The 23,751-nt window shown below is 48.0% G+C and overlaps 1 protein-coding gene across 2 annotated transcripts in view; it reads left to right on the forward strand.

Annotated features, from left to right (window-relative positions):
- Positions 1–23,751, forward strand: part of GNAO1 (G protein subunit alpha o1) — a 169,650-nt gene that overhangs the window by 59,568 nt on the left and 86,331 nt on the right. For both annotated transcript variants that reach the window (XM_070613691.1, XM_070613690.1), the window contains exon 3: positions 23,364–23,505. In XM_070613691.1, the coding sequence (XP_070469792.1) occupies positions 23,364–23,505 (142 nt within the window). The remainder of the gene's footprint in view (positions 1–23,363; positions 23,506–23,751) is intronic.

The following is a 23,751-nucleotide window of genomic DNA, read 5'->3' on the forward strand; positions in this document are numbered from 1 at the left end:
GATGGGCAGTAAGATTTTTATAGTTTTTTTCATGTAGGTTCTGTAAGTTTCTTGTATAATTTATCCTTAGATATTTATAATTTTGTCACTGTTGTGAATGGGCTGTTTTTTTTATTTCCTTCTTTAGGTAATTATTGCTAGGAAAAAATGATTGATTTTTTGAATATTTATCTTGGATCCAGCCACCTTACCAATTCTCTTATTAATTTTTTTTAATAATAGTCTCTTAGGTTTTCTGGATATCTAAATATGATCAAAAAGGTTATTTTAGCTCTTGTTTTACAATGTTGATACTATTTTCTTGCTTTACTACATTAGTAGTAGACCATGACAAATAATGGTGATTATTGTCATCCTTATCTAGTTCTAGATTTCAATTGAAATGACTTTAAAATGTCACTGTTTCTAATCTTATTTGCCTTTGGGTTTTCATAAATAGCTTTTATTTTGTGTAAGTAATTTGCTTCTATTCCTGGTTTTTAACTAGGAATGCTCTAAATTTTACCAAGTACCTTATTAGCATCTCTTGATGTGACCATATGGCTTTCTCCTCTTTGTGGTCGTCACGAATAATCCTGTTGAACTACTTCACATTCCTGGAATCAACAGGTTTAGTTGTAACATGTTTTTTCCTTTGATACTTTGCTAGATTCAATTTCACAATTTTTAAAAATAATTTTTGCGTCTATTGTAATAAATGAGAATGGTGTGTAGTTTTCTTTCTTGTGTTATCTTTCATGTTTTAGTAATTAAAGTTATGGTGGCTTCATAGCGTTATTTGGGGGACTCTCCATCTTTTAGTATGACCTAGAATCTTTGAAATAATGTTGCAATTATGTGTTGTTCAAAGGTTGGATAAAATTCAGTGATTCTATCTAGCACTAAATACCTAGTGCCATTTTCAATAGTAAATCTTTGATCACCTTTCCAATTTTTTCTACGTAATTTGTCTCTTCAAGCGTTCCTCTTCTTCTTGGGTCATTGTTAGTAATTTATATTTGGCTATGGAACCATCAGATTTTGAGGTTTGTAGCCAAAGGACTGCGTGTAGTATTCTTTTATGATTTTGTTTTTCCTCTTCCAAAGCTGTGGTTGAGTCTCCTTTCATTTTTTTTTTTTTAAAGATTGGCACCTGAGCTATCAACTGTTGCCAATCTTCTTTTTTTTTCCTTCTCCCCAAAGCCCCCGAGTACGTAGTTGTGTATTCTAGTTGTGAGTGCCTCTACTTGTGCTAAGTGGGACACCGCCTCAGTGTGGCCTGATGAGCGGTGCCATGTCCACCCCCGGGGTCCAAACCAGAGAAACCCCTGGCTGCCGAAGTGGAGCGTATGAACTTAACCACTCGGCCACGGGGCTGGGCCCTGAGTCTCCTTTCTGATCTTAGTTTATTTGCTTTTTCTCTTAATAAGTCTCATTAAGATTTTATTTTACTTATTTTTAGTTTTGTATTTATACTCTCCACTATTCTGCTATTTTTAATCTTATTAATTCCAGCTTTTTACTTTATTAATTTACAATCATAGTTTCTTTTGTTTTGGTTCGTTGTTTTTGTAATTTCTTAAGAGGGCCAAGTTCCTTTATTTTTCACCTTTCTTCTTTAATCATAGAGGCTTTGAATTTCCTCTGAGCATGACTTTTGCTCTGTCCCATGGGAGTTGGTATGACATGCCCTCTGTAAGTGCTTTCTAGATAGTTTGTCATTTGCCTTTTGATTTCCTCTTTAATCCTAGATTTATCTAGGAGTGGGTTTCTTAATTTCTAAGCCAATATTGTTCTCCTCACCTTTTTTTAATTTCTGATTTTCTTGATTATAATCAGAAATTGTGCTCTACAAAAGCTTTCCCTTGTAAAATTTGTTAACATTCTGTCTCTGTGACCCAACATGTGATCAATTTTTGTAAATGATCCGGGTCCCTAAAAATAGTCCATTCTGTATTCAAGGAATGTAAGGTCCTGCATATTTCTAGTAATTCAAATTTTATTATTCATTTTCTCTGTTATCTTAATAATTTTTGCCTGTAATGTTTGTCTGTTTCTGAAATAGACATCTTTGAAATTCCACGCTAAAATTTTATTTATTCCATTTCTAAGTCATGCTTTATATATTTAGCTTCTCTGTTGTTTAATGCATACAAGTTTTTGGTGGTTGTTACTTCTTCCTAAAGTGTTCCTTTTATCATTACAAGTATCTTTGTTTATCCTCTGCAGTAGTTTTTCAAATAAAATGCCCCCTTATCTAATTAATTTTGACACTACTGCTTTCCTTCTCTTTGCGTTTTCCTGGTATCTATTCACCTGTGCATTTATCTGCAGCATTTCTATATACCTTTATTTTAATTAGTTTTCTTATAAACATCATGTACCTGGGTTTTGTTTTTTGTTTTAATTTTTAACCCAATCTGATATCTTCTGTCTCTTAGTGAGAAATTTAGTCCATTAATTGATGTACTTGATTTTATTCCTTCCATTTTATGGCATGTTTCTAATTTCCTTCCATCACTATTTGGTTTGATGTAGTTGCTTTGCATGTCAGTTTGGAAGTTTACTTTTCCATCTTACTAAAGGTTACATTCTTTTTCCCTTAATTCATAATCAAATACATATTGCTCTTCTATTATTTGAAAACAAGATAACATGAAATAACTGTTTCTCCCTTGAGTCGGCTACGTTTCTTCCCTGCTTTCCCCTGCTTCAGTGGGAGGAGACCCCTAGAATTATTTCCCTGTCCCCCACTTAAGACGAGACCGTGGAACACTTTCATTCTCCTCTTCAGCTCCTTGGTTTTGTTAGGGTAGTCTTATATGTAAAGTTTTGGGCTGTTACTGGAATTTCCCTTGTAGTACGTCCCTTCTATTTTCAGAGTCGTTACTTATCAGTTTCATTCCCAGAAAGTCTGCTTTTCTCCATTTAGATTTAGGAGAAAGGGGAGAGAGCAGATGTGCAGGCAAGCTTCCATACTCATCATGGTTTCCTGACCTGTTGGTTTCCCCCATGTTGAGGTCTCTGTTCTGGTGCATTTGTTATTGGCTGCTTTAAGCACTTTCTATAGGTGCGATGTGTGGGTGATAAATTCTGAAGTCTTGTATATCTGCAGATATCTTTTGCCCTGAAAAGTGGTGGGCAAAGTATCTGGGGCTTTGCTTCTCTTTTCTGAGTAGTCCGTAGGTGGGATTCCACTCTGTTTTAGCTTGTAGTGTTTCAGAGAAGTCTGATGTCAGTCCAATTTTTTTCCCCTTTTAGGTAATATGTTCTTTCTGTCTGGAAATTTTTAAGGTTTCGTCTTCATCCTCAAAGTTAAGGAATTTTATCAGGGTAACCTATGTGTATGTCTTTCCTTGTCATCCTTCCTGGAACTTTGTGAGCCCTTTCAATCTGCACAGTCAGGTCTTTTTCCAGCTCAGGGGAATTGTCTTTTATTTATTATTTAATTGCTGGCTCTCCTCCATCAGTTCCTTTTTCTTCTTGTAGAACTTCCAATATTCTCAAGTTAGATCTCCCTGGATCTTCCTACAGGTCTTTTATCTTTTTCTTCGTGAATTCTGTCTTTATATTTTTTCTCTGGACTTGAAGATAGTTTTTCCATTTGGTCTTCCAGGCCACTAATTCACATCTCAACAGGACTCGCCTGCTGTAGTCAGGAGACTTTAATACGCAGCAAGTCTCCTGTCTGCCCTGATTGCTTTAGGGCGCATGTGATTTTCTGTTTGACTTGTCGTTCGTCTCCTGGCGCAGCTCTGCTTCACCAGGCACGTGCACTGTTTCTTCTGACTGATCTGTGGGGACTTTGAAGCACGTTGTTCTTTGTAGGTGCCTCTGACTGTGGAGTCCAGAGTGGCAGCACTCCACTGTGGAGGGGAGCTGGTTGGGGGTGGAGCTGCACTCTGGGCCGGTGCTGCCAAGTAGATGAGCCGCTGGTCTGCTCCGGGAATATCTGGAGGGATGCTTTCTCCCTGGCCTCCCTGTTCTCCCTCCACCCCAGGGGCAGGGGGATGCAGCCCACTTGTCCAGTTACGTTCTTGGCCTCCTGGGGTCCAGGGAGACTGGGGCAGTCAGGCAAAGCCAGTTTCAAACTCCCTTCCTCTTTTCCACACACACTGGGGGTCCATTGGCCAGACTCTTCCCACTATCTGCAGCTTTTGATCCTTACTCCAAAGCTCTCTGAAGCTGGTCTCCAAGTAAAAGGGAAAGATCCCCACACCAGTTTTTCAATCGTGTCTCCCACATGGACCTCCATCTGTCCAACGGCCTCAGCAAATTCTCTGATTCAGGAGGGGAAGGTAGATTAGAGATGATCATCTCTTTCAGGTTTCTGTGTTCCCTGTCATCCCCTCTCAGTTGCCAGTAGAGGAGCTGAGACTGGATAACCCCCTCCCTTCCTCTGGGCAGGCTGTCGCTATGACTGGCTCCCAGGGACCCTAACATCACTCTCCCCGTGACCCAAAGCTCCTCCACTCTTTTGTCTGATTGAATCAGATTAGACACTGGACTAGATTCTAGAGTCGTATGCTTCGGGGTTCCTCACAGTGTGGGCTGGGCACTGCTGATGACCCCCAAGGTGATTTGCCATAGTAATAAGGACACAGTGTTCAATAACATTGAATCCCTTGGTGGGAAAGTTATTTTTTCAGTTCTCTTTCAGTTCGTCTGATTATGACAAATAAAAAGTCTTGAGTTGGTGTTACTATATCTTTGATACCTCTTTAACACTACTAATCGCCCTTTTAACAAAAAAGAGAGCAGGTCTCACGCTCAGAGTCTTTGGTAGGCAACAGTATTTGCCTTTAGCTGGGGTGGGAAGACCAAGGGGAAGTTGGGAGGGAAAATCAGTAGTTCAATGTGGGACCTATTTAGTCTGCGATGCCTGGTGCATATCTGAGTGGAGATGTTGAGTAGGCGGCCCAAGGTCTGAGCCCGGGGGCACTGCAGTGTTTAGAGATTGGATTCCTTCCTCATAACCAGCCAATCATAGGTACTTTTCCCACTTGTTGGCTGAGTGCCTTTGCATTGGCTAGCTCAAGAGATTTGTTTCCCGTTGCTTCTAGGCCACTTCTCGGCAGCCGAGGCCACGTGATTGTCATTAGTGTTCCATGTATCTGACCAAGCAGCCCTTAAGTGCAAACATGGACTGTGGCCAAACTTCCAGCTGTGCAGAGCCTTCTGGTTGGCCATGTATCTTGTCGGATCCTCTTAGGTGTGTGGTGTCCTCCAAGGAGGCCGCGTAAAAAGATGAAAGCAGCCGGCCCTGTTTCACCAGTTTGAACATGTTCACACTCAATATTCCAGAGTCATTGGACCTGACCAGTTCCTGGCTGTTGCCCATATTGATCATGATAAAAAGTCTTCTGTTGGTTTTGCATTCTTTCTTCCTACCAACATGCTGCAGATGTTTGTTCTACCAGGAACATGTGGCCAGTGCCACTAACCAGCTCTTTGAAGAGGTCACAGTACCCATGGGGCCAGCAGGCAGTAGACCGACGACTGCGGACTGGTGGGGCCTGTGGATTCCTGGAGAACACTGGCCCTGCCCACAAAAGGCAGCCAAACTCAGGTCCCCCTCAAGAAGGTAGAGCAGCATGTCTGATTTTTTTCAGGAGAAGCCAGAAATCATTATCTTTTGTGAGAATTCTCTGATTTATAAATGTTTGCTCCAGTAAAAAGCAAAACTAAACAAAAAACTCAGAACCTCTGCAGGCCAAACAAAATGCACTTCTCTCTGGCCCAAGTCCAGGCTGCAGCTGGCCCGTTTGAGGCCACTGCTCTGGGACAGCGGGCGCAGGCACTCCCATTCTCAAGCCAACCCCCATGACTGTAAAATGGGGCCACCACCAGGGCTACTGATGGAGGCTGTGACGGGACCCTGCTTCAGTCCCCTGTTCTGCTGCTTACCAGCTCTGAGATGTTGGCCAAGCAGTTGGTCCACCTTTCTCAGCCTCAGTGTCCCTATCTGTAAGATGGCAATCACTGTGCTCCTTATCTGTGAGATTTGTTGTGAGGATTAAGTGAGATAATGTACATAAATGCCCAGCACAAAGTTAGTGTTTGATCATTAGGAACTGTTATTATTGTTCAAATAACATCTGTGAAAATGCTTGAAAAACCTTAAAGCGATGGTTGGGTATTTGTCACTGTTACAGGTAGTGGCACACTAGCCAGATGAGAAAGCCCCTCGCCATGTCTCTACAGCAGTGGGAGGCCACAGGGCTAGCCCACCAATGACCTCACTCAGCTTTCTTACCTTTATTTTTCCGTACACATAATAGTAGTGATAACATTCCTGAAGTCTTGAGACTTGCCGTCCAGGAAGACCCAGCGCCACATCCCCACAGCTTCCCCGGGGGCTGGTGGCAGAGGCTGGCTGCCCTCCCACACATCAGCCCTGACATGCTCACAGCCTGTGGGCAGCCCCTCCCCATCTCAGGATCCAGGAGTACTGAGGGCACAGAGGGAGAGTTTCTGTGATCCGCTTTGGGAGAAATGAGAGATAGGGGCAGGCATGGCGAAGTTTTAGCGTGAAGTTGGACAGGGGAGCCCCATGCAGCTGTGGCCCCCAGAGCCCTGTTACTGCTTCTCATTTTGACGTGGATGTTGCAGCCAAGGCCTCCTGTAACGACGCTTTGCTCTTTGTGCAAAGCACCAGCAGACACCCACCTGGCTTCAGACGGTCCGTGATCTGAGCCTCAGAGTATGGTAACAGGCTTGAAACCAGACCCTGCACGGGAAGCAGTGTCGTTGCTTATGCATTCTTGGACGACCAGCTGAAGAGCCCCTGGGACATTTTGTGATCAGTGCGAGTCAGCAAGTCCGGCTAGAGCTGGGGAATGCCGGAGCTGGCACAGGAGGAGTGGCCGGATTTCCAAGAGCAGGGGCAGCACCACCGGGGAAGGCCCATCAGGGACTGGAACCACATGCCAAAATAGGACCAAGTGCCCGTCAGCCTCACACCTGTGGGAATGCTGCCTCCTTGTCGGGGAGCGTGATCCACACCAAAGAGGCAGAGGCCATGCCTTGCCCTTAGCAGGCGTCAGGGAAGTGTTTAGTGAATTGAATTCCATTCTTGGGAGCGCTATTTGTGTCTACCTCCAATGCTGGAAAATCGTGTGCATTCTCTGCCCCCTCCTACCTTCCTTCCCGGTCTCGAACCACCCGTGCAGCCAGACCCTGCTGATCCGCATGCACGTGGGAGCGTGAAGCGCAGCGGATACAGAAGTGTATGAGGACAATGATTCAGCAGTTGGCTGTGGTGATAATAGGGAGAAGTGAATGTGGTGGGGACATGTGGCGGTGTCAGGGATCTCCCAAGACAGACTTAATCCAGTCATTCGTTGTTCACTCCTTCAGCAGCCACGTGTCTGGCTCTGTGCCAGACACTGGGGCATCAGGAGGAATTTGGGCTCAATTCTGCCCTCAAGAGGCTTTCAGTCCAGCGAGAGAGCTGAGCTACATCTTAGGGAGCTGAAATATGAGGTCGAGGGCGGAGAGTGGAGCAGACGCAGTGCTGCAGTGGTCAGCAGAAGAGGCAGGGCAAGGAGTTCACCTGATGAGGATTAAGCTATGACACTGCACCAGTGTTTAAAGAGGAGTAAGAGTTTCCAATTAAGGGGCAGTGTGGCAATAGAAGCCTCCTGATTGTTGAGACCCCATCTTAATATGGAAATACCTTTCCCCCTCCTTGCCAGTTGGCCAGAAGTCTTGACCCTCACCAGCCTGGTCTCCTTCCTCTGAGTGTGCTTGAGGTCATCAGTATTCCTTGGCGGTTGTGGTCCGCGGGCTGTCCGTAGAGTGGTCGGGAGCTTGAGCTCTTGGGAATCCTGCGTTTACTTGCTGCCTGACCTTGAGAGGGCTCATGTGCTTCTCTGTAGGCCAGTTTCCTCGTCTTTAAACGGAGCTAGCACTAACTCATACGTGGCTTTTACTAAGGCTAGATGCTGGGAGGTGAGGTCCCAGGGGTGTTGGGAGGATTGAATGCGTGACTGTCCATGAAGCCCTTGGCATAGTGCCGGCACCCGGGCGGGTTCAGCAGCTGCTGCCGTCCTTGCTCTTCCCAGACCACCCTCCCTGCTCCAGGTGTGGCTGAGCGCTGTGCGTGAGAAAGGTTTGCACGATAGGTGTGTACGTTTGTCCTTCCCTGAAATCCTAATGAGGAGTATCTGACCGAGTGGACAGATTCTCAGGATGGCAAGGCCCATCCTCCTTGGACTGCCTGATTTCAGCATGAGCCAACTTCAGGCTTGATTCACATTCAAAATCCCTCAGCTACCAGCTGCTGGACCAGAAGCAGGTCTCCTCCTCTGCAGAGCCTCGGAGACGGTGATGAGGGACCAGGCATGACTTACCCTCCTGTTGGCTTCACAGATGAGCAACAGAGCCATCGACTGAGCCCGAGTCCATTGCGTGCCAACCCCAGCTGTGGCAAAAATAGGCTGAGAGGGCACAGCTGGGCTCTCAGCAGGATCTGCTCCACCTACAGCCCGAGTGGATGCCCGTGGCGTCAGGAGCAGAACACTCCCCCACCCCAGCATCCCTAGAGAGGGGAATTGATGTGGCAGCCCACAAAGTGATTTTGTGGACTCTCATTTTTGGGCCGTGACCATACCATAGTGGTTATTAATGAGGAGCTTCCATCTGCTTGAGAAAGCCTGGGATGGGGAACCCGGGAGGCCACAGCGGGGCTATTTAAATTCACTACATGAGACCGGCATCTTTCTGGGCCACATTCACTGCCAGGGAAGGAAGGTTGGCTGGGCTGGGTTTGCTGTCTATTTCTGTATTTCTCTCTGTCTGGCAAGACATGCCCTCACCTGGAATTCTCCCTCACTTTCTTTGAATGACTCAGCAAAGGGGCGACGCAGAGGGAACCAGAAGAACGTGGCTCACACAGTGCAGTCGGAGAGTTCAGGGGCCCAGTCAAGTGTGGACATGGCCCTCTTTGTCCGGCGAAAGTTGGCGTGGCAACTGACCGCTGCTGTTTGGTTTAGGGGGCACATGAGTCACCCTGGAGAGGAGCGTGGATTCAGACTTGCTTTTGGCAAACTTGACCACTGGCGTTTCCCTAGAGGGCGTGAGAAACGTGACTCCCAGAGGAGGCCTGTCTCGGTGACCTGCTCCTTTTGCCTTGAATGCTCGTTGGCGGGAGCGAGAAGGCGCCTTCTGTCCGTCTCTCTGTTTCAGAGCAGATTCTTACCTAGAATGGGCCACCATCTGGGGCACTGCTTGGGAGGCTCTGTGGCAAATCTCACAGCTGCCCCTGCGTGCATGCCGGGGGTCCTTTTCATGCCCCTTTGTCTCTGCAGGTTGGTGGTGGTGCGTTGATGACTTTCCTGCCCAATCAAGTGGTAAAAAGGGGGAGAAAAGCAAGTCCTCATTTACAGAGAACAGGACGGGAAAAACCAAGAGCCTGTGAAAGCCTTTTCCAGGCTGCCTGGGCCTCTAATCTGTAAGGGAAGCGGAGCAAGTGAAGGTCCCGTTGTGTTTTGGGCTTGGAGGCAGTGGACAGTGCTTTGGGAGCTGCTGGTCCCTGAAATGCCTATGAGAGAAAGTGACCTCCAGCCTGACTTGGCCACTGTCACGTGGGGTTGGAACAGATGCTTTCCTACAGAAGTTGTGCAGTAACCAGACACTCCCTTTCAGATCATCAAGTCTATGTGGCTAGTCCAGTGTCCTGCTGCCATCCTTCCAAACAAACTCCTAAGGGCTATGCAGCATCTCAGCCGTCATCAAAACTCCTGGTTGCTAAGATCAGAAACCTGCCTCAGAGTGACTGAAGTACAAAAACAAACACATTGGCTCATGTAACTGAGTAGCCTAGGGGTATACTGGCTTCAGGCATGGCTGGATCCAGGTGTGTACTACACTGACTGGTCAGTTGTGGATCCGGGGCTCACCCCTGCAACTTAGGCTAGGGATAGGAGGAGTCCCCAAAGTAGGAGGAAGGGTGGCTCTCCAAAGGAGGGGAGAATAGAAGTTGAGCAAGCAAAAACAGCAGATGTCCACTACAACCCTCGTTTGCCTATTACACAGCTCCTCCTCGCTCATAGACATATTCTGCAGTGAGTCACCACCACACCCCACAGCGGGTGGTGAGGGAGCCAGGAGGAACCCGGAGAGGAGCCCTCCCACAGCCTGTCAGAGTCCCACCTAGTCTGCTTAGGTGACAGAGCCTTTTGGACTATCACCCTGGGGTCAGAAGCAGCTTGAGTCTTGTCTATGAGCTGTCTGCCAGGCAGCAGGCCCTAGTGGTCTTCCTCTCTTCGCTCTGGTTCACGAGAACGTATCCAGGGGCTCCTGAGCAGGGATCGTAAATAATGAGCAAACGTACTGTCGACGGGGAGGCAGGGAGGGTTTCCTGAGGCTTGGGCAAGATGAGCAGGCCCTGCAGCCTCACTCGTGCACTCTCCGCTTGATGTGTTTGGAAGCTGTGCCAGCTGCCCCCGGCGTGTGATGCTGTTCCCATTAAACATAGTGTCCTGGTAAGAATACTTCATTTCCTCACGTCAGCAGAAGGAGAAAGGGCAGTGCAGCAGCCACCCTAATCAGGCAGATGGGAAACCAGAGATGTTACTTAGATTTAGGCAGTAAAATCGACATTGAACCAATTTGCCTCACTCACAGGCTTTTACTGTGTTTAATGAGAGCTCATGTCTTTACACAAGGCGTTGTAAAAGGGCTCAGAAGCCATAAGGCTTTCGTCACGTCTTTGCCACATAACCAGTGAATTTAACAGTTGGGTTTCAAAGAACAGCTTTGGGTTTTCCCAGAAGTGAGCATGGAGTGAGCAGCATGAAGTGTCTGTGCGTCCTGACCCATAGGAAACCTGAGAACCAAGATGTCAGGGCTAGAGGGGAGTGACCCCACGCCTGTGCGGGAGGGCGTGATTCTAGTTAATATCACTGAGAAAAACACCACTGTCCTGGGCCCTGAGGGCAAGACTCTTCACCCAAGGTGGAGCCGGGAGTGGCAGCTGGGCGGAGGCGGTGGTGTGGGTGGGGGACAGACGCATGTCCATGCCAGCCCACCTTCACAGAAAGGAGTCCTGTGCAGAACCACCATTGTAGAGCTGAAGAGGTGCTGAGATCAGTCAGCCATTCGACCAACAGTATTGATCCCTCATGATGTGCCCGGTGCTGCTTAGGGCACTGTGGTCTGTGAACGAGACAGACAAGGTCCCTGCCCTCATGGAGCTCAGTGACATGTGAGGAAGCACAGTATCCCAGTCAGTATGTAAGAAAGGGAAAGAAGGCAGAACGAAGACAGGAAGCACGGAGGGAAGGGCCTCTTCTCCAGAGGTCTGGGCAGGTAACGTGAGCAGAGCTGGACTTCAGTGAGGGATGCAGGTCGCTACTTCAGAGCTCCTCAATCTTTTGTCCACCAAGAGCCCATTTGATTATTTGCCCTCAAGTTTTGTGAGCTGTTAGGTCCCAAAAAGACTGCATTTGGCAGAGACGTGGGGAGGACCATGGAGCTTGGTTACCTGAGTGAAGCAGGGTGACCACAGGAGCTGACACAACCCAGGCTGTCCGAGAGGCTGGGGCAACACACGTAGGACATGAGGCCAGAGCGCCAGGGACTTGTCCAGGCTCACTCCAGCTGGTCAGTGGCAGAGCCAAGGCCAAATGCCAGGTCTCCTGAGTGACAAACTGGGGTGTAAGCTGCCACAGTAAATGGCAGTATTTCCTAAAGACACTGGCATGGGAACGGCCAGTGGCCAGAATTGGAGGGTAGGTCAGGAGGCCAAAGGTGTCCTCACAGGGTTTCCTCTAACACCAAAGTGGAGCCCCAGGCCAAGGCCAATGATGCTGACCTAGGAAGGGCAGCCAGATGCCGCAGCTCTCTGCGGCCTTCTGCCTGGTCCACCTGGGGTTGTGATACTTGTGTAGGGGAAGAAAACGTTTCCACTACCCGCTCTAGGTCCTTCTGGCCAGACAACGAATTAAATTGACATGTGACAGAATAACATGAGAAAATTAAACAAAGCTTTATAACGTGTATACATCCAAGAGACCCAGGAAAACTGATCAACTTGCCAAAATGGCAGAGACTCTCATCTGAAATACCCTCCTCAGCTACAGACAAAGGAGGATGTTGGGGGTCGGGGGAGTCACTTATGGGAGATGACCAGAAAAGCCCAGTAAACAAGAGTAAGGTTTTTAATGCAGACTTGAGTCCTTGCCTCCACATTGATAAAAGTTTCTAGAGCTAAGGTCATCCCTGCTTCTTCCTGGTGCAGAGAAGGAGACACCCTCACAGATGGAGATTTCCATTACAAATGTAAATGTCTCTTAACAAAGGGTAAGTAAATTCTACTTTTCAGAGTTTGTCTCATGTCTACAGTTTTTAAAAGTAACCAGCCCAAAATAATCCTCATGCCAAAGAGACATATCTTGGGGTGACCAATTCCAGCCCCCCACACTTGTTGGTGGCCAAACCGCATATGACCCTGGGCCTTCTGCCTCCAAGTCCAAGGCATGATGTGTGTAATCTGAGGCCAGGGTCCAGGGTCCAGACCAGCCACACCACCAAGAAGAGAAAAGGGAACAGAGCTCTAGAAGGCAGGGCTCCGAGCACCCCGCCCCCGTGGAACGAGGGCTGGCACATGCCCACCTCCCCTAGCACTGAGAGCCTTGTGAGAGGGCAAGGTCCACGTTGTTTCCTGGATAATGGCAGCAGAGGCTCTGTACTGGAATCACAACAAGTCCCAGCCTTGCCCCTGGCTCCGTCTGGTGACAATTGGCAGCTGACATCTTTGCTTCTGGCCCGAGTTACCCGTTATTAAAAATGGCATCTTTATAACAGATTTCTGCAAGTCACTGTCAACAGGACACATCCCTTGCTTTGTGCCAGCCATTTCCCTGGGGGGTTGATTTGCCTGACACTATTATTTCTAAATACTCTTCTGTTCTATATTATTCTAATATTAGAACATCAAGTTTTAAATATAGTATTAACTACTAAGAGATCTTATTTACTTTTTAAATAATCTTTCTTACACCATACAACTTCACCCCACAGTTAAACAGCCAGTTTTTAAATTGAGTCTTCTCTCCTTTTTAAATAGCTGGGAGATTTCATTTGTGCTCACACGCTTCACGCGAGTCCCACCTGTAAGGCGAGAGGTCGCCCAGCTGCGGGCTTGCTCTGTCTGGGTGTTGCGGCTTTCTGCCTTCATTAGGAGAAATAGGCTTCTAGTCAGGCAGCGCCCCCAGCAGCTGAGTTTGAAGCTGGGAGGGGCTCCCATCCACAAGCAGCCCGGATGTCCACTGATAGGGGTTTGGTTGAATGACTCAGGGTCCATTCAGATGATCGGACACCAAGCAGCCAGTGACAACTCCTGGGTGCCATGGAGCCACACAGTGCAATTCCATTTCAGGAAAAAACAACATGCACGTGGACTCACAGGTAAAAGGACTCAAATATATGCCAACATGTGGGCAGTGCTTCCCTCCAGATGGTGAGATGATGGCTGATATATTTTTTCTTCTTTTTTGCTTAGCTGTGTGAGTTGGAATCCATAAATGTTTCAAGAACAGGTCTTTCCGTCAGGGCTGGAGAAGTCAGGGCAAGCTGCCGTTTAAAATTGGTCCACACTTAGAGCAGAACCACTGGTGGAAATTAAGATGGTTCAGAAAGATACACAGATGAACATTTTTTATTTTAATAGGTGATTTTTAATGTATATTAAGAAAAAAATATAAGTAGTACATTAGCCCTATGTAATCGAGTCCTGCTGCCCTCTCTGCCCTCATCCTCCTATTCCCCGTTACTTACTCCATGCTAGCCTTACTAGCTCCTCACCATTCCTCTAATGTAACACAAAGTGCTCCAGGACCTTTGCACTTACTGTTCTCTGCCTGAAATGCTCTTCCTCACATAGATGTAGGGTCCACTCTTTCTTATCATTCAGGCCTCAGCTTCACGTCACCTCCTTTCCTGGCTCCTAACTCCACACGCTGCCGCCCATCTCTCTACCCTTTTTGTGTTTATCATTCTATAATTTTTTTTCCTTAGATTACTTCTTTATTTTCTGTCTTCCCCTACTAGACTGTGAGTCCTTTGAAGTCAAGGGCTATGTCTGTCCTGTTCACCACTGTCTCCTAGGTGCCATATGAACTGCACCTGGCACCTAGTAGTCAGTCTGTGCATGGGAGAAGGAGGAAGCCCTCAGCTGGAGACTGACGAGGCAGTCATCTTGAGGAGAGCTCATGCTCTGCCAGTCAAGGAAACAGCCTTGATGCCTAGAGAGGAGCGAAGCTTCTCACCTCCCATCAGGGGCCTCCAGGTCTCAGTGCCTGTGTTGTCTTGGAACTCTGGGAAATTTGAAGTCCCAGCATAAGGTCCCAGCATAATTACTTTGTAAAACACACACCCCTCACCACTGCCCAGCCAGTGGTCTCTGAGCCTATCACTGAAAACGTGGAGACTCTTGGGCCCCCAGCACCTCATTCATTTAGGTCAAGCACTGACGCACTGGGGAGGAGGGGCCCATGCCTGGGAGACACGACTAGTGGTCTGGCCCTGCTTTGCACTGATCAGTCTGTGACTTTTAAATAATACTAGCAACTGGCACTTCTTGGGCCCGACTGTGTGCTAGGCCCTCCCCCCCACATTCTTTAATACTGCTCATGGCCCTCTGAGGGATGAAGTCATTATCCCCGTTTTACAGAGCAGAGACCCAGGCCCAGGTCTCTCCTCTGTCCCATCGTCCACACTGTTCTGAGAGCATAGTCAGGGTGTGTCCAGCTCCTAACAGGTGCTCAGTGTCTGTTTGTGGGATGAATAAATGGATGAGTGAATGGTGTCCGCTAGGGGATCTGGGCTGCTGCAGGTCCTAGAAAGGCCCATCTGCCACCCCACCCCAGCCCTGCCGGCACAGTACCCTCTGGACCACTCTGTTTAGACCTCACTCTTGGTGGCATCCACCAAACGGGGGGTCAGGGTCTCTCTGGCAGGTCAGACCCCACTGGACACAAGCCTTCGTAAGTGAAAGTAAATACAAGAACAGAGTCGGGAGCTCCACCAGGGAGAAGCGGGAGGCCGTTTAAGCAGGGCCCTGGCGCTCTCCGCCCTTTGTCCTCGGTGTCTCCCCCGGCTGTGTCTGCCGCGAGCTCGCCTGCCATTGCTGCCGGTGCCCTAAGCCAGGCAGGCGTTGATGACACTTCCCCCAATGAAGTAGCTTGCTGTTTACAGCTCCGTGAGACTCAATGGAAACCTCCCTCAGGAAGGACCATCAGACCTACGCCAGCCCCAGACCCAGAGCAGCCCTCCTGCCTGAAATGTCTGGCTTCCGGTCCCACGTGCCAGCCCACAAAGTGCCTTCTGTTCATTTGCACACGTCTGCCAAGCACCCTGTGTGCCAGCAGGGGCTCTGGAAGACAGGCAGAGACCACACGAGAAGTGGCTCCCCAAGTGCCACCTTTGCCTGTGCTCTTCTGTGTCCCCCATCCTGTCCCCGTCCCTCTGTGTCCAGCCAGCTCCTGCTTGACTTGCAGTGCGCTCCCTGAGAGGCTGGCCCTGCCCCGACTGCTCCCAAACGGTAGGTGCTCCCGGGATGTCTCTCTCAGCTTGGGTTTTTTCCTTGGTAGCACTTACTCCAATTATAATTTAAATAACCTTTTGTAAAATTATGTATCCACTGTCTTTCCCGTTAGAATGCAAGCTCCACGAGGGCAGGGCTGTGTCTGTTGGTTCTCTCTTATGTCCCCTGCACTTGATACAGTGCCTGGTACATAGTAGGTACCCAAAAACTATATGAAGAGTGAATTTGGGAATGAATGAAGGAAGGAGTTTACAGAATACCTTCCAGGAAGCTTCCAAATTATTAGGAGCTAGAGCTTTTAAGACAGAAGGGAAAGAATCTTTTTGTTTTACAGTTGATATATGCTTTTCTCACCAGGGTCACCCATCACCTCCCCTACCTCAGGGGAGCACTAAGGGAGGGGAGAGGCCTGTGGCCCAATGGAAAGGCCTCTGGGGATTTTGTCCCTGCCCTGCCACAAGCTAACCACTTGCCTATAGGCAAGTCTTTTCTCTCTCAGTCAGTTTCCCACCTGGAAAATGACTGTTTCTCTGTGGGCTCCGGGGAGGACCACTTCTCTGTCCCAGGCAGTGGGTCTCATGGTAGGAGCATGATCTTTGTTGTCAGACAGCCCCAGGGTTGATTTGGCAGTTCAGCAGTGTCAGGAGGAACTGCCTCTACCCCTTTGATCTTCCATCCTCAGAGTGGTGGCATTTAACCTCATGGTCACAAGATGGCTGCCATAGCTCCAGTATTTACTTCCTCACACAAACATGTGTAAAGACAAGAAGCCAGGGAATGGCCAGTGAGGGACAGCCAGGGGCAGAGGGACAGTGGAGAATGGGGACAGGAAAGTTGTTCTCGAAGTCCTCTGTCTTTGGACCAGGAAGGAAAACCCTTTGTTAGAGGCATTTCTGGCCACCTCCCTTTCAATCTGACTCACTTGAAGTGGATCACATGGTCACTCTTAGCTGCAGGGGAGGCAGGGAAAGGGACTCACCATGATGAGAAGGGAATGGCTGTTAGGTGGCAGCCAACGTGTCTGACACACATGCTCTTCAGCTGGCCCTTGGCAGATGCCATTTTATGTTGTTAGCTTTGATGTTTTCAGCATCAGCCTTATCATCTAGAGCAAGAGCCCTGGGAAGGCAGGGACCAGGCCTCACAGGGCTCCAAGTCTGACGAGGTTTGGCACCAGTTGAACCCGAATGAAGCATGTCCGGAAGTTCCTGTTGATTAACAGCTTTACCGCTTTATACTCTAGACTTCTCTCCTGGCCAGAATGGGACCCCGTGAAACAGGAAGTGTTTGTCTCCCATTGAAAATGATTTGTTGTTCTTACAAGTAACAAACGCACATTTTTTAAATGAGACAAAACAAACAATAGAGAGTACCACCGCACAAAAGCGTGTGATGATATTTTGTTAAGCATCCTCCCATGTCGTCTTTTCTCTCTCCCTCCTCCCTCCACACCCCCTTCCCTCACCAACACCGTCACACACAAACGTGGTTGTATAAACGTGGCTGTGCAGACATACTATACTCTAAGGGGTGTTTGCATTTTACAGTCCTGTCCAGGTCCAGTGCTCACTAGGTTCCGTGGAGCTCCTGATTGCTGGCATGTAGCTCAGTAACTCCCTGGCATCTACCTGTTCGCTGTTGGATTAAAAATGTGTTCTATGCCAGGGTGGTCCCTTCCCACCTCCACTAGGGAGGGTGTGGCTCCAGGGCCGTATCCCATGGCCCATCAGGTCTACCTGATGACTGCAAACTGTTGCGTGTGAATCGTGGTCGCACAAATGAAGCCCTGAGCACTGACCCTGCCCAGGTGGCCAGTGTGTGAATCTCCAGCTGCCATCGGAAGCATGTTTTATGACATCATTAAGCAGCCCCCGAATCAGGAGATTCAGCTTTTCAACCCACTACTACTCCTGTGATGTTCGTTAGGTAAAAGCAGATTCTCGGCTCCAGTCCAGAGAACACTGCTCTCCCTGCCCCGTCTTCCATGCTGTGGCCGGGAGCCCTGCCTCCCCATCCGGCAGGCAGCGGTCCTCCCATGACTTCCTGGCCTTCCTGCCCCATGGCCTGGGTGACTTCCTTTCCTCAAGAGACAGACACAGGACATCAACCAACTGCATTTTCTCCCCCTGCCCAACTCATGAAATAGAACATTAACAATAATAATAACAACTAAACTGATAGAGTGCCTTCTGTGCCAGGCCCTCTTCCTGACCCACCACAACCCAGTGAGGATAGGCAGTCCCTCACCAGAGAAGGTGAGGAACCTGAAGCACCAAGCAGTTTGGGAAATTGCCCAGTCACACAGCTCAGTCTGGCTCCAGAAGCACCGCCTTAATCTGTATCCTTAAAGAGCTCATGGTGGAGGATGGAGAGACGGCCCCGGCGCAGGGGAGGGGTGCTGATGAAGGGAGCAGAGGGGCATTTCATTCACCCTGGAAATGGAGTGAAAAATCACGCATTCCAGCAGCTTAGGGTCTGTGAGCTCGTGAACCTCCAGAAAGTAGGGGTAAAACTGCGTGCGTTCGTGCATTTGTCACAGTCTCCAAGGCATCTGTGATTCAGAGACGGAGAATGGCTGCTGGGCCAGATGATCTTCCAACGTCCCTTCCAGCTCCCAAGCCTGTGGTTCTATAACCATATAAGGCCGCTGTGCCTGGGGAGGCTCCCTGCAGCTGAGTGCAGTCTTAGACTGAGGGGGTGCAGAGAGCCAGGGAGCCCGGGCCAGGCCTGCTGCAGGGTCCCCGAGGCAGCAGAGAGGAGCCGCGCTAGGGGAGCTGGGGGTCCCTCCTCGGTACCTCTTCCCAGAAGGCTCAGACCTGCTCGGGCAGGCTGGGCTGCCACCCTCCCTCTCGCTCCCATTTCCACTTGAGATCTCCTCCCTCAACTGCGTTGCCAGGTTTCCAGAGTTCAGCTGGTGGCTTCTGTTCAAAGTCGAATGCTCAGGGCTGCAGAGTCAGCTCTTGCGTGCTCCCCATTTCTTCTCGTCTGGTAGCTTGGAACACCCGCAGGGTCCCTAAGTTTTGGGTGGCGCAAGTGCAGCGTCTAGCTTGGCCTCCCTTGCTGCTCTGGCCCCGCAGGCATGGGAACCTGGTGGATTCCCACCTCGGCACCCTTGTCTGCCTCCTTTAGTGAGCCCCGTGGAGAGGGGTGGGTCTTGCACACCTGTGTCCTCTTACCTCACGTAGTTATGTCCCACTTTCTCTGAGTACTGACCAGAGCCCAGCCCTGTCTGTGCCAGGTAATAAGGAGAGGGGGAAATGAGGTGAGTGAGATGTGGTACCTGACCTCCAGGGGCTGACAGACTGGTATAAAGACGGAAAATTAATAAACAAGTCTACTAGGAGATGATCTCTGATGATTGTTGTTATCAAGGTACAAAACATGTTTTAGTCATGACTCTCTCTGTTGTTTGTAAATGACAGAAACCCAAGTCAAATTAGCTTTTGCAAAAATAAGGGGGAATTTTTTGGCTCATATCACTCAAAAGAGTAGGGATAAAGTTCACTTCAGGCGTGGCTGTATCCAGTGGCTCACCTGATGTGTCTGGGACTTGATTCTGCACTCTGTCACTCTACCACGTAGATGAAGGTCAGTTTATCTGGGGCTACTGCAGTGTGAGATACCAGAGATGCCACCGACTGTTGCTAAGGTGTCCCCTGCAGCCTCACTCCTGCTTTCCATGTCCTTGCCTTGTCTCCAGGGCTCAGACCTGGGCTGCCTCTCCAGCCCCGAACCAGACACCTCCTTTCCCTGCCCCACACTCCTTCAGCTGATATTGTAGGAGGTGTTCTCATGCTCACTTTGTGAAATCTCTGGATTCCCTGGGAACCTGGATAGAGGGATGGGGGGCAGAAGCAGTAGCTCTGCCTCTCAGCACCAGCTTGGTGGTCATAAGCAGGGCCTCAAAGGCCACTTTGACAATTACTGGCTGTGTGACCTCAAGTAAGTGGCTTAACCCCTCTGAGCCTCAGTTTCCTCAACTGTAAAAAGGAGATAATAGTTTTTACCTCCTAGGATTGTTTTGAAGATTAAACAAGATGGAGCATGTAAAGCACTAGCACAGAGAGTAAAGCCTCAAACGCTAGCTGCCGTTATTATTCTGCTGCTTTTTTACCACGAATGAAGAAAATTCTGTTTGGGAGATTTTTACTTTAGAATGAGGATGTTATTACTAATAGCTACCATTTATTATGTACTGACTGTACCTTTATTATGTAATGATTATGTATTATGCATGTGATAAGCACTTTACAGTTATTCCTCACAACAGCTCCTTGCAGATGAGGAAACCAAGGACTGAGGGCTTAAATCCTTTCCAGAGACACACAGCTCCTCAGTGATAGCGCTGGGGTCGCCCACGCCTGACTCCTAAGCTCTAACCACTGTTCTACCGTGCTTCTCAGGAATGAGATGGGGAAGTAGAAAATGAAGTGGCTTTAAGTGAAACTCTTAAGCATATGTGACTCAGGTTAATGCTGGGGGAAAGGAAGGGAGGAATGTGCTTGAAAGAAATACTGGAGGGACTTACAGTGGCAGAGAGGACTGTGTGCCAGGACCTGGGTTCTGCTCCTGCCTCTGGCGCTTACCTGCTGAGAGATAGTAGGCCAACTACTTAATCTCTCTCAGTCTCAATTTCCTCTTCTGTCAAATAGGTATAATAAAATCCTACCCTCTCGACCTTATTAGGAAGTGTAAAGATTGATACCAATAGGTGTGAAAATGATAGTCCCATCCCCATGTGGGGGGATATCCTGTAGGCAGCCAGGGTCTTCAGAAGGGTGGAAGGCCTTCTGGTCCAAAATGAAGCAGGAGAAGCTCATTGCACCGGAGAATGTATCATGGGGACCGGCCAATCCCAGCTGTACTGCTCAGGTCACCCAGAGGTTCCCACCCTCTAAGGGGAGTCTCGTCATGGAGGCTGGGTAACAGCTGGCTTCTTTACATAGCTTATTAGTGGTTGTTCTAGAGTTTACAACATGTGTCTTAACTCACCACGTTTTACTCTCAAGTAATGTTATACCACTTCATGTAGAATTTAAGAATTTTCCATTTTAGCCCTCCTGTCCTCTGTGCTGTTGTTGCATAAGCTTTACTTTTACATATGTTAGAAATGTCACAATACATTCTTCAGCCTTTTTTCTCTCTTTGCTTGAGTTTGGATAGTTTCTATTGCTGTGTCTTCAAGTTCACTAATCTCCTATGTGTCTAATCTCCTGTTAACCCATACAGTGAAATTTTTATCTCAGATATTGTATTTTCATCTCTAGATAGTACATTTTTTCTTTTTTATATCTTCCATTTCTCTACTCATTGTGTTGATGTTTTCCTTTAATTTCTTGAAAATATTTAAAATAGATGTCTTAAAATTCTTATCTAGTTCGTCATCTCTGTCCCTTCTGAGTCTGCTTCTATTGACTGATTTTTCTCATGGTTATCGGTCACACTTTCCTGCTTCTTTGCATTTTCAGGAATTTTTTACTGGATGGAGACATTGTGAATATTATATTGTTAAGTGTCTAGATTTTGTCGTCCTCGTTTGAAGAGTGTTGGACTTTATTCTCTCAGGCAGTTGAGTTACTTCTGGGTTAGCTTGATTTTTTTGAGGCCTATGTTTAAGCTGTGTCAGGGTGGGTCTAAAGTAGCCTTTACTCTAGGGGTAGGTTGGCCCTACTGCCATGGCACGAGCCTTCTGGGGCCTCTGCTGAGTACCCTAGGTGTTCAACAAGGACTCTCCACTCTGGCTGGTTAGAACCTGAATGTCTCCCAGCCTTGGGTGAGCTTGGGAAAGTGCTCAGCTTACGAGCTCCCTGATACCTGTTCCTTGCTGAGCTTGTAGAGTCTCCCCCACTTCAGCCACAGACTCAAGGAGACCCCTATTCAGATATCTGGAGCTTTCTCTCTCTCTGTGGTTCTCTCTCTGGTCCTCTGCTCCTCAAATTCCAGCCCCCTCAGCCTTCCTGAACTTGGATCTTTATCTCGTCAGCCCAGTAAAACCGCTCTGCTCTGCTTGGGTTCTCCCTCCCCACAATGAGGTCTGGTAAACGCCTCCAGGCAGAAAGCCAAGGCAGTCATAGGACTCGCCACATTTGTTTCCCTTCTCTCTGGGGTCACAGTCCTGTGCTGCCTATTCTCCAATGTCCGAAACTGCTTGTTTCACGTATTCTGTCCAGTTTTCTAGTTGTTCACAGTGGGAGCTAGCAATTCCCTTTGAGAGCCCTCTGGGGGATAGTGCACCAAGAGACTTGTACGGAATTGGACTTGGGGCTAAAGTCAACGCAAAGGCAATAGAGTCGAGGCAGTCAGCATAAAGACCCAGAGCCCAGCACCAAGTCAGATTTTGCAACAGGAATTGTTAGTACACACCAACTGATGGATGGATAAGTAAAATATGATAAATCCATACAATGGAATATAATTTGTCAACAAAAGGAGTGAAGTACTGGCCCCTGCTATAACATGGATGAATCTTGAAAACATTGTGCTGAGTGAAACTAGTCACAAAAGACCACATCTTATATGATTCCATTTATGTGAAATATCCAGAATAGGCAAATTGATAAAAACAGAATGCAGATCAGTAGTTGCTCATTCCTGGGGCTGGGGATGACTAGTGAGTGCTAATGAGTACGTGATTTCTTTTGGTGGGGACAAAAATGTTCTAAAATTAGACTGTAGTGATCATTGCCCAACTTTGTGAATGTACTAAAAAACATTGACTCACACTTTAAATAGGTGGATTGTATGGTATATGAATTGTATCTCAATAAAATTGTTTAAAAAAAGAAAATAGAATTGTTAGCACATTTCTCCTGTACTGAAGGGGCTGTGAGGTGGAAGGCGGGTCTCAGCTATTATGTTGGTGTGTGTACATGTGACAAGGAGCATGCAATCTCAGACCGAAAGATACAACCAAAGAAGAGTTTACACAGTTCATTGGGAGATGACTGATGTTGGATATTAGTCTTAAAATCCATTCACTCTTTCTTAATTACTTCAACCATAAGAGAATTCTAGCAAAGTTTCGGGTTATTCCCCCTTTCTAGCCTTCTCTCTTATCCAGGACCTTGTCAGCAGGGAACATTTATTGAGTGGCCACTATCTGCAGGGAGAAGGGACATTAGGGCGTGTCTAGGCTTCACCCTGACCTCAGAGGAACCTGAGAACAGGAGAGGCCTGTGTCACATGGCCTCTGAGAACTGTGATGTCCGCATCGTGTCCTCTGTGTCATGTTCAGAGCCACCAGAGTAAGGGTGACACAGTGGTCAAATCCCAGCCGAGGATGGGAGAGTAGACACACTCCTTCTGTTGACTTTTCTGTTGTCCGAGATGAAGATGGTTCATTTTAAGCGAATCCTCGTCCCTTCATTAGAAGCACTGTGAGTTTTCTGTGAAAGAAAAATGTATTATTCCTTTGCAGGCTTGTTGCAGGGGCCTTCAGCAATATGCTCCTGAGTGGATATTTAAGTTAAGACCCTGAGCTTTGCTTAAAATAATGCTAACATGAATCGAGTGCTTAGTGTACTCTCTCCTATTCTAAGTGCTTTCAGATGTTATCAACACCTTGCTCACTAATATTTCTCTCACTAGATAGAGGGAAGGTAAAAAGCCTGCATTTCTTTTTTCCACTATTCTGTTTGTCAGATTAATTTTAAGTAATTTAGGTAGATTTTTTCCTTTAGATTTTATGATGTTAATGCAGCAGCTCAGTAATTCAGCATCCAAATTAGACCTAGTCCTCAGCCAGCTAGGCCAGGAGGTTGGTTGGCCCCGGGGCCTCACACACCTGGTGAGGACAGCACATTCATCAGGTCTGGTGTGTGTGGTTTTTCTCTAGGATCATCCACGAAGATGGCTTCTCTGGAGAAGACGTGAAACAGTACAAGCCTGTTGTCTACAGCAACACCATCCAATCCCTGGCAGCCATCGTCCGAGCCATGGACACTTTGGGCATCGAATATGGTGACAAGGAGAGAAAGGTAGGCCTCTGAGCCCACGGGCACAGTGAGGAGAGGGCCTGTCTCTGCTCCCGGCAGCACTCTCTTCATAGCGCCAGGCTGCCTTAGAGGAATAGAAGAGACTGTGCTGTATACGAGAGAGAAGGCTAGTCACCAACCTAAACCAGTTAACCACTTCACCTGGCGAACAAACAGGGGCTGCAGTGATGGGCAAACCTCCACAGCACTGTTGCCATCAAAGACAACAGCCACAGAATTCCAGGGTTT

Source organism: Equus przewalskii, chromosome 3 (genome assembly GCF_037783145.1).
Source record: "Equus przewalskii isolate Varuska chromosome 3, EquPr2, whole genome shotgun sequence".
NCBI classification, from domain to species: Eukaryota; Metazoa; Chordata; class Mammalia; order Perissodactyla; family Equidae; genus Equus; species Equus przewalskii.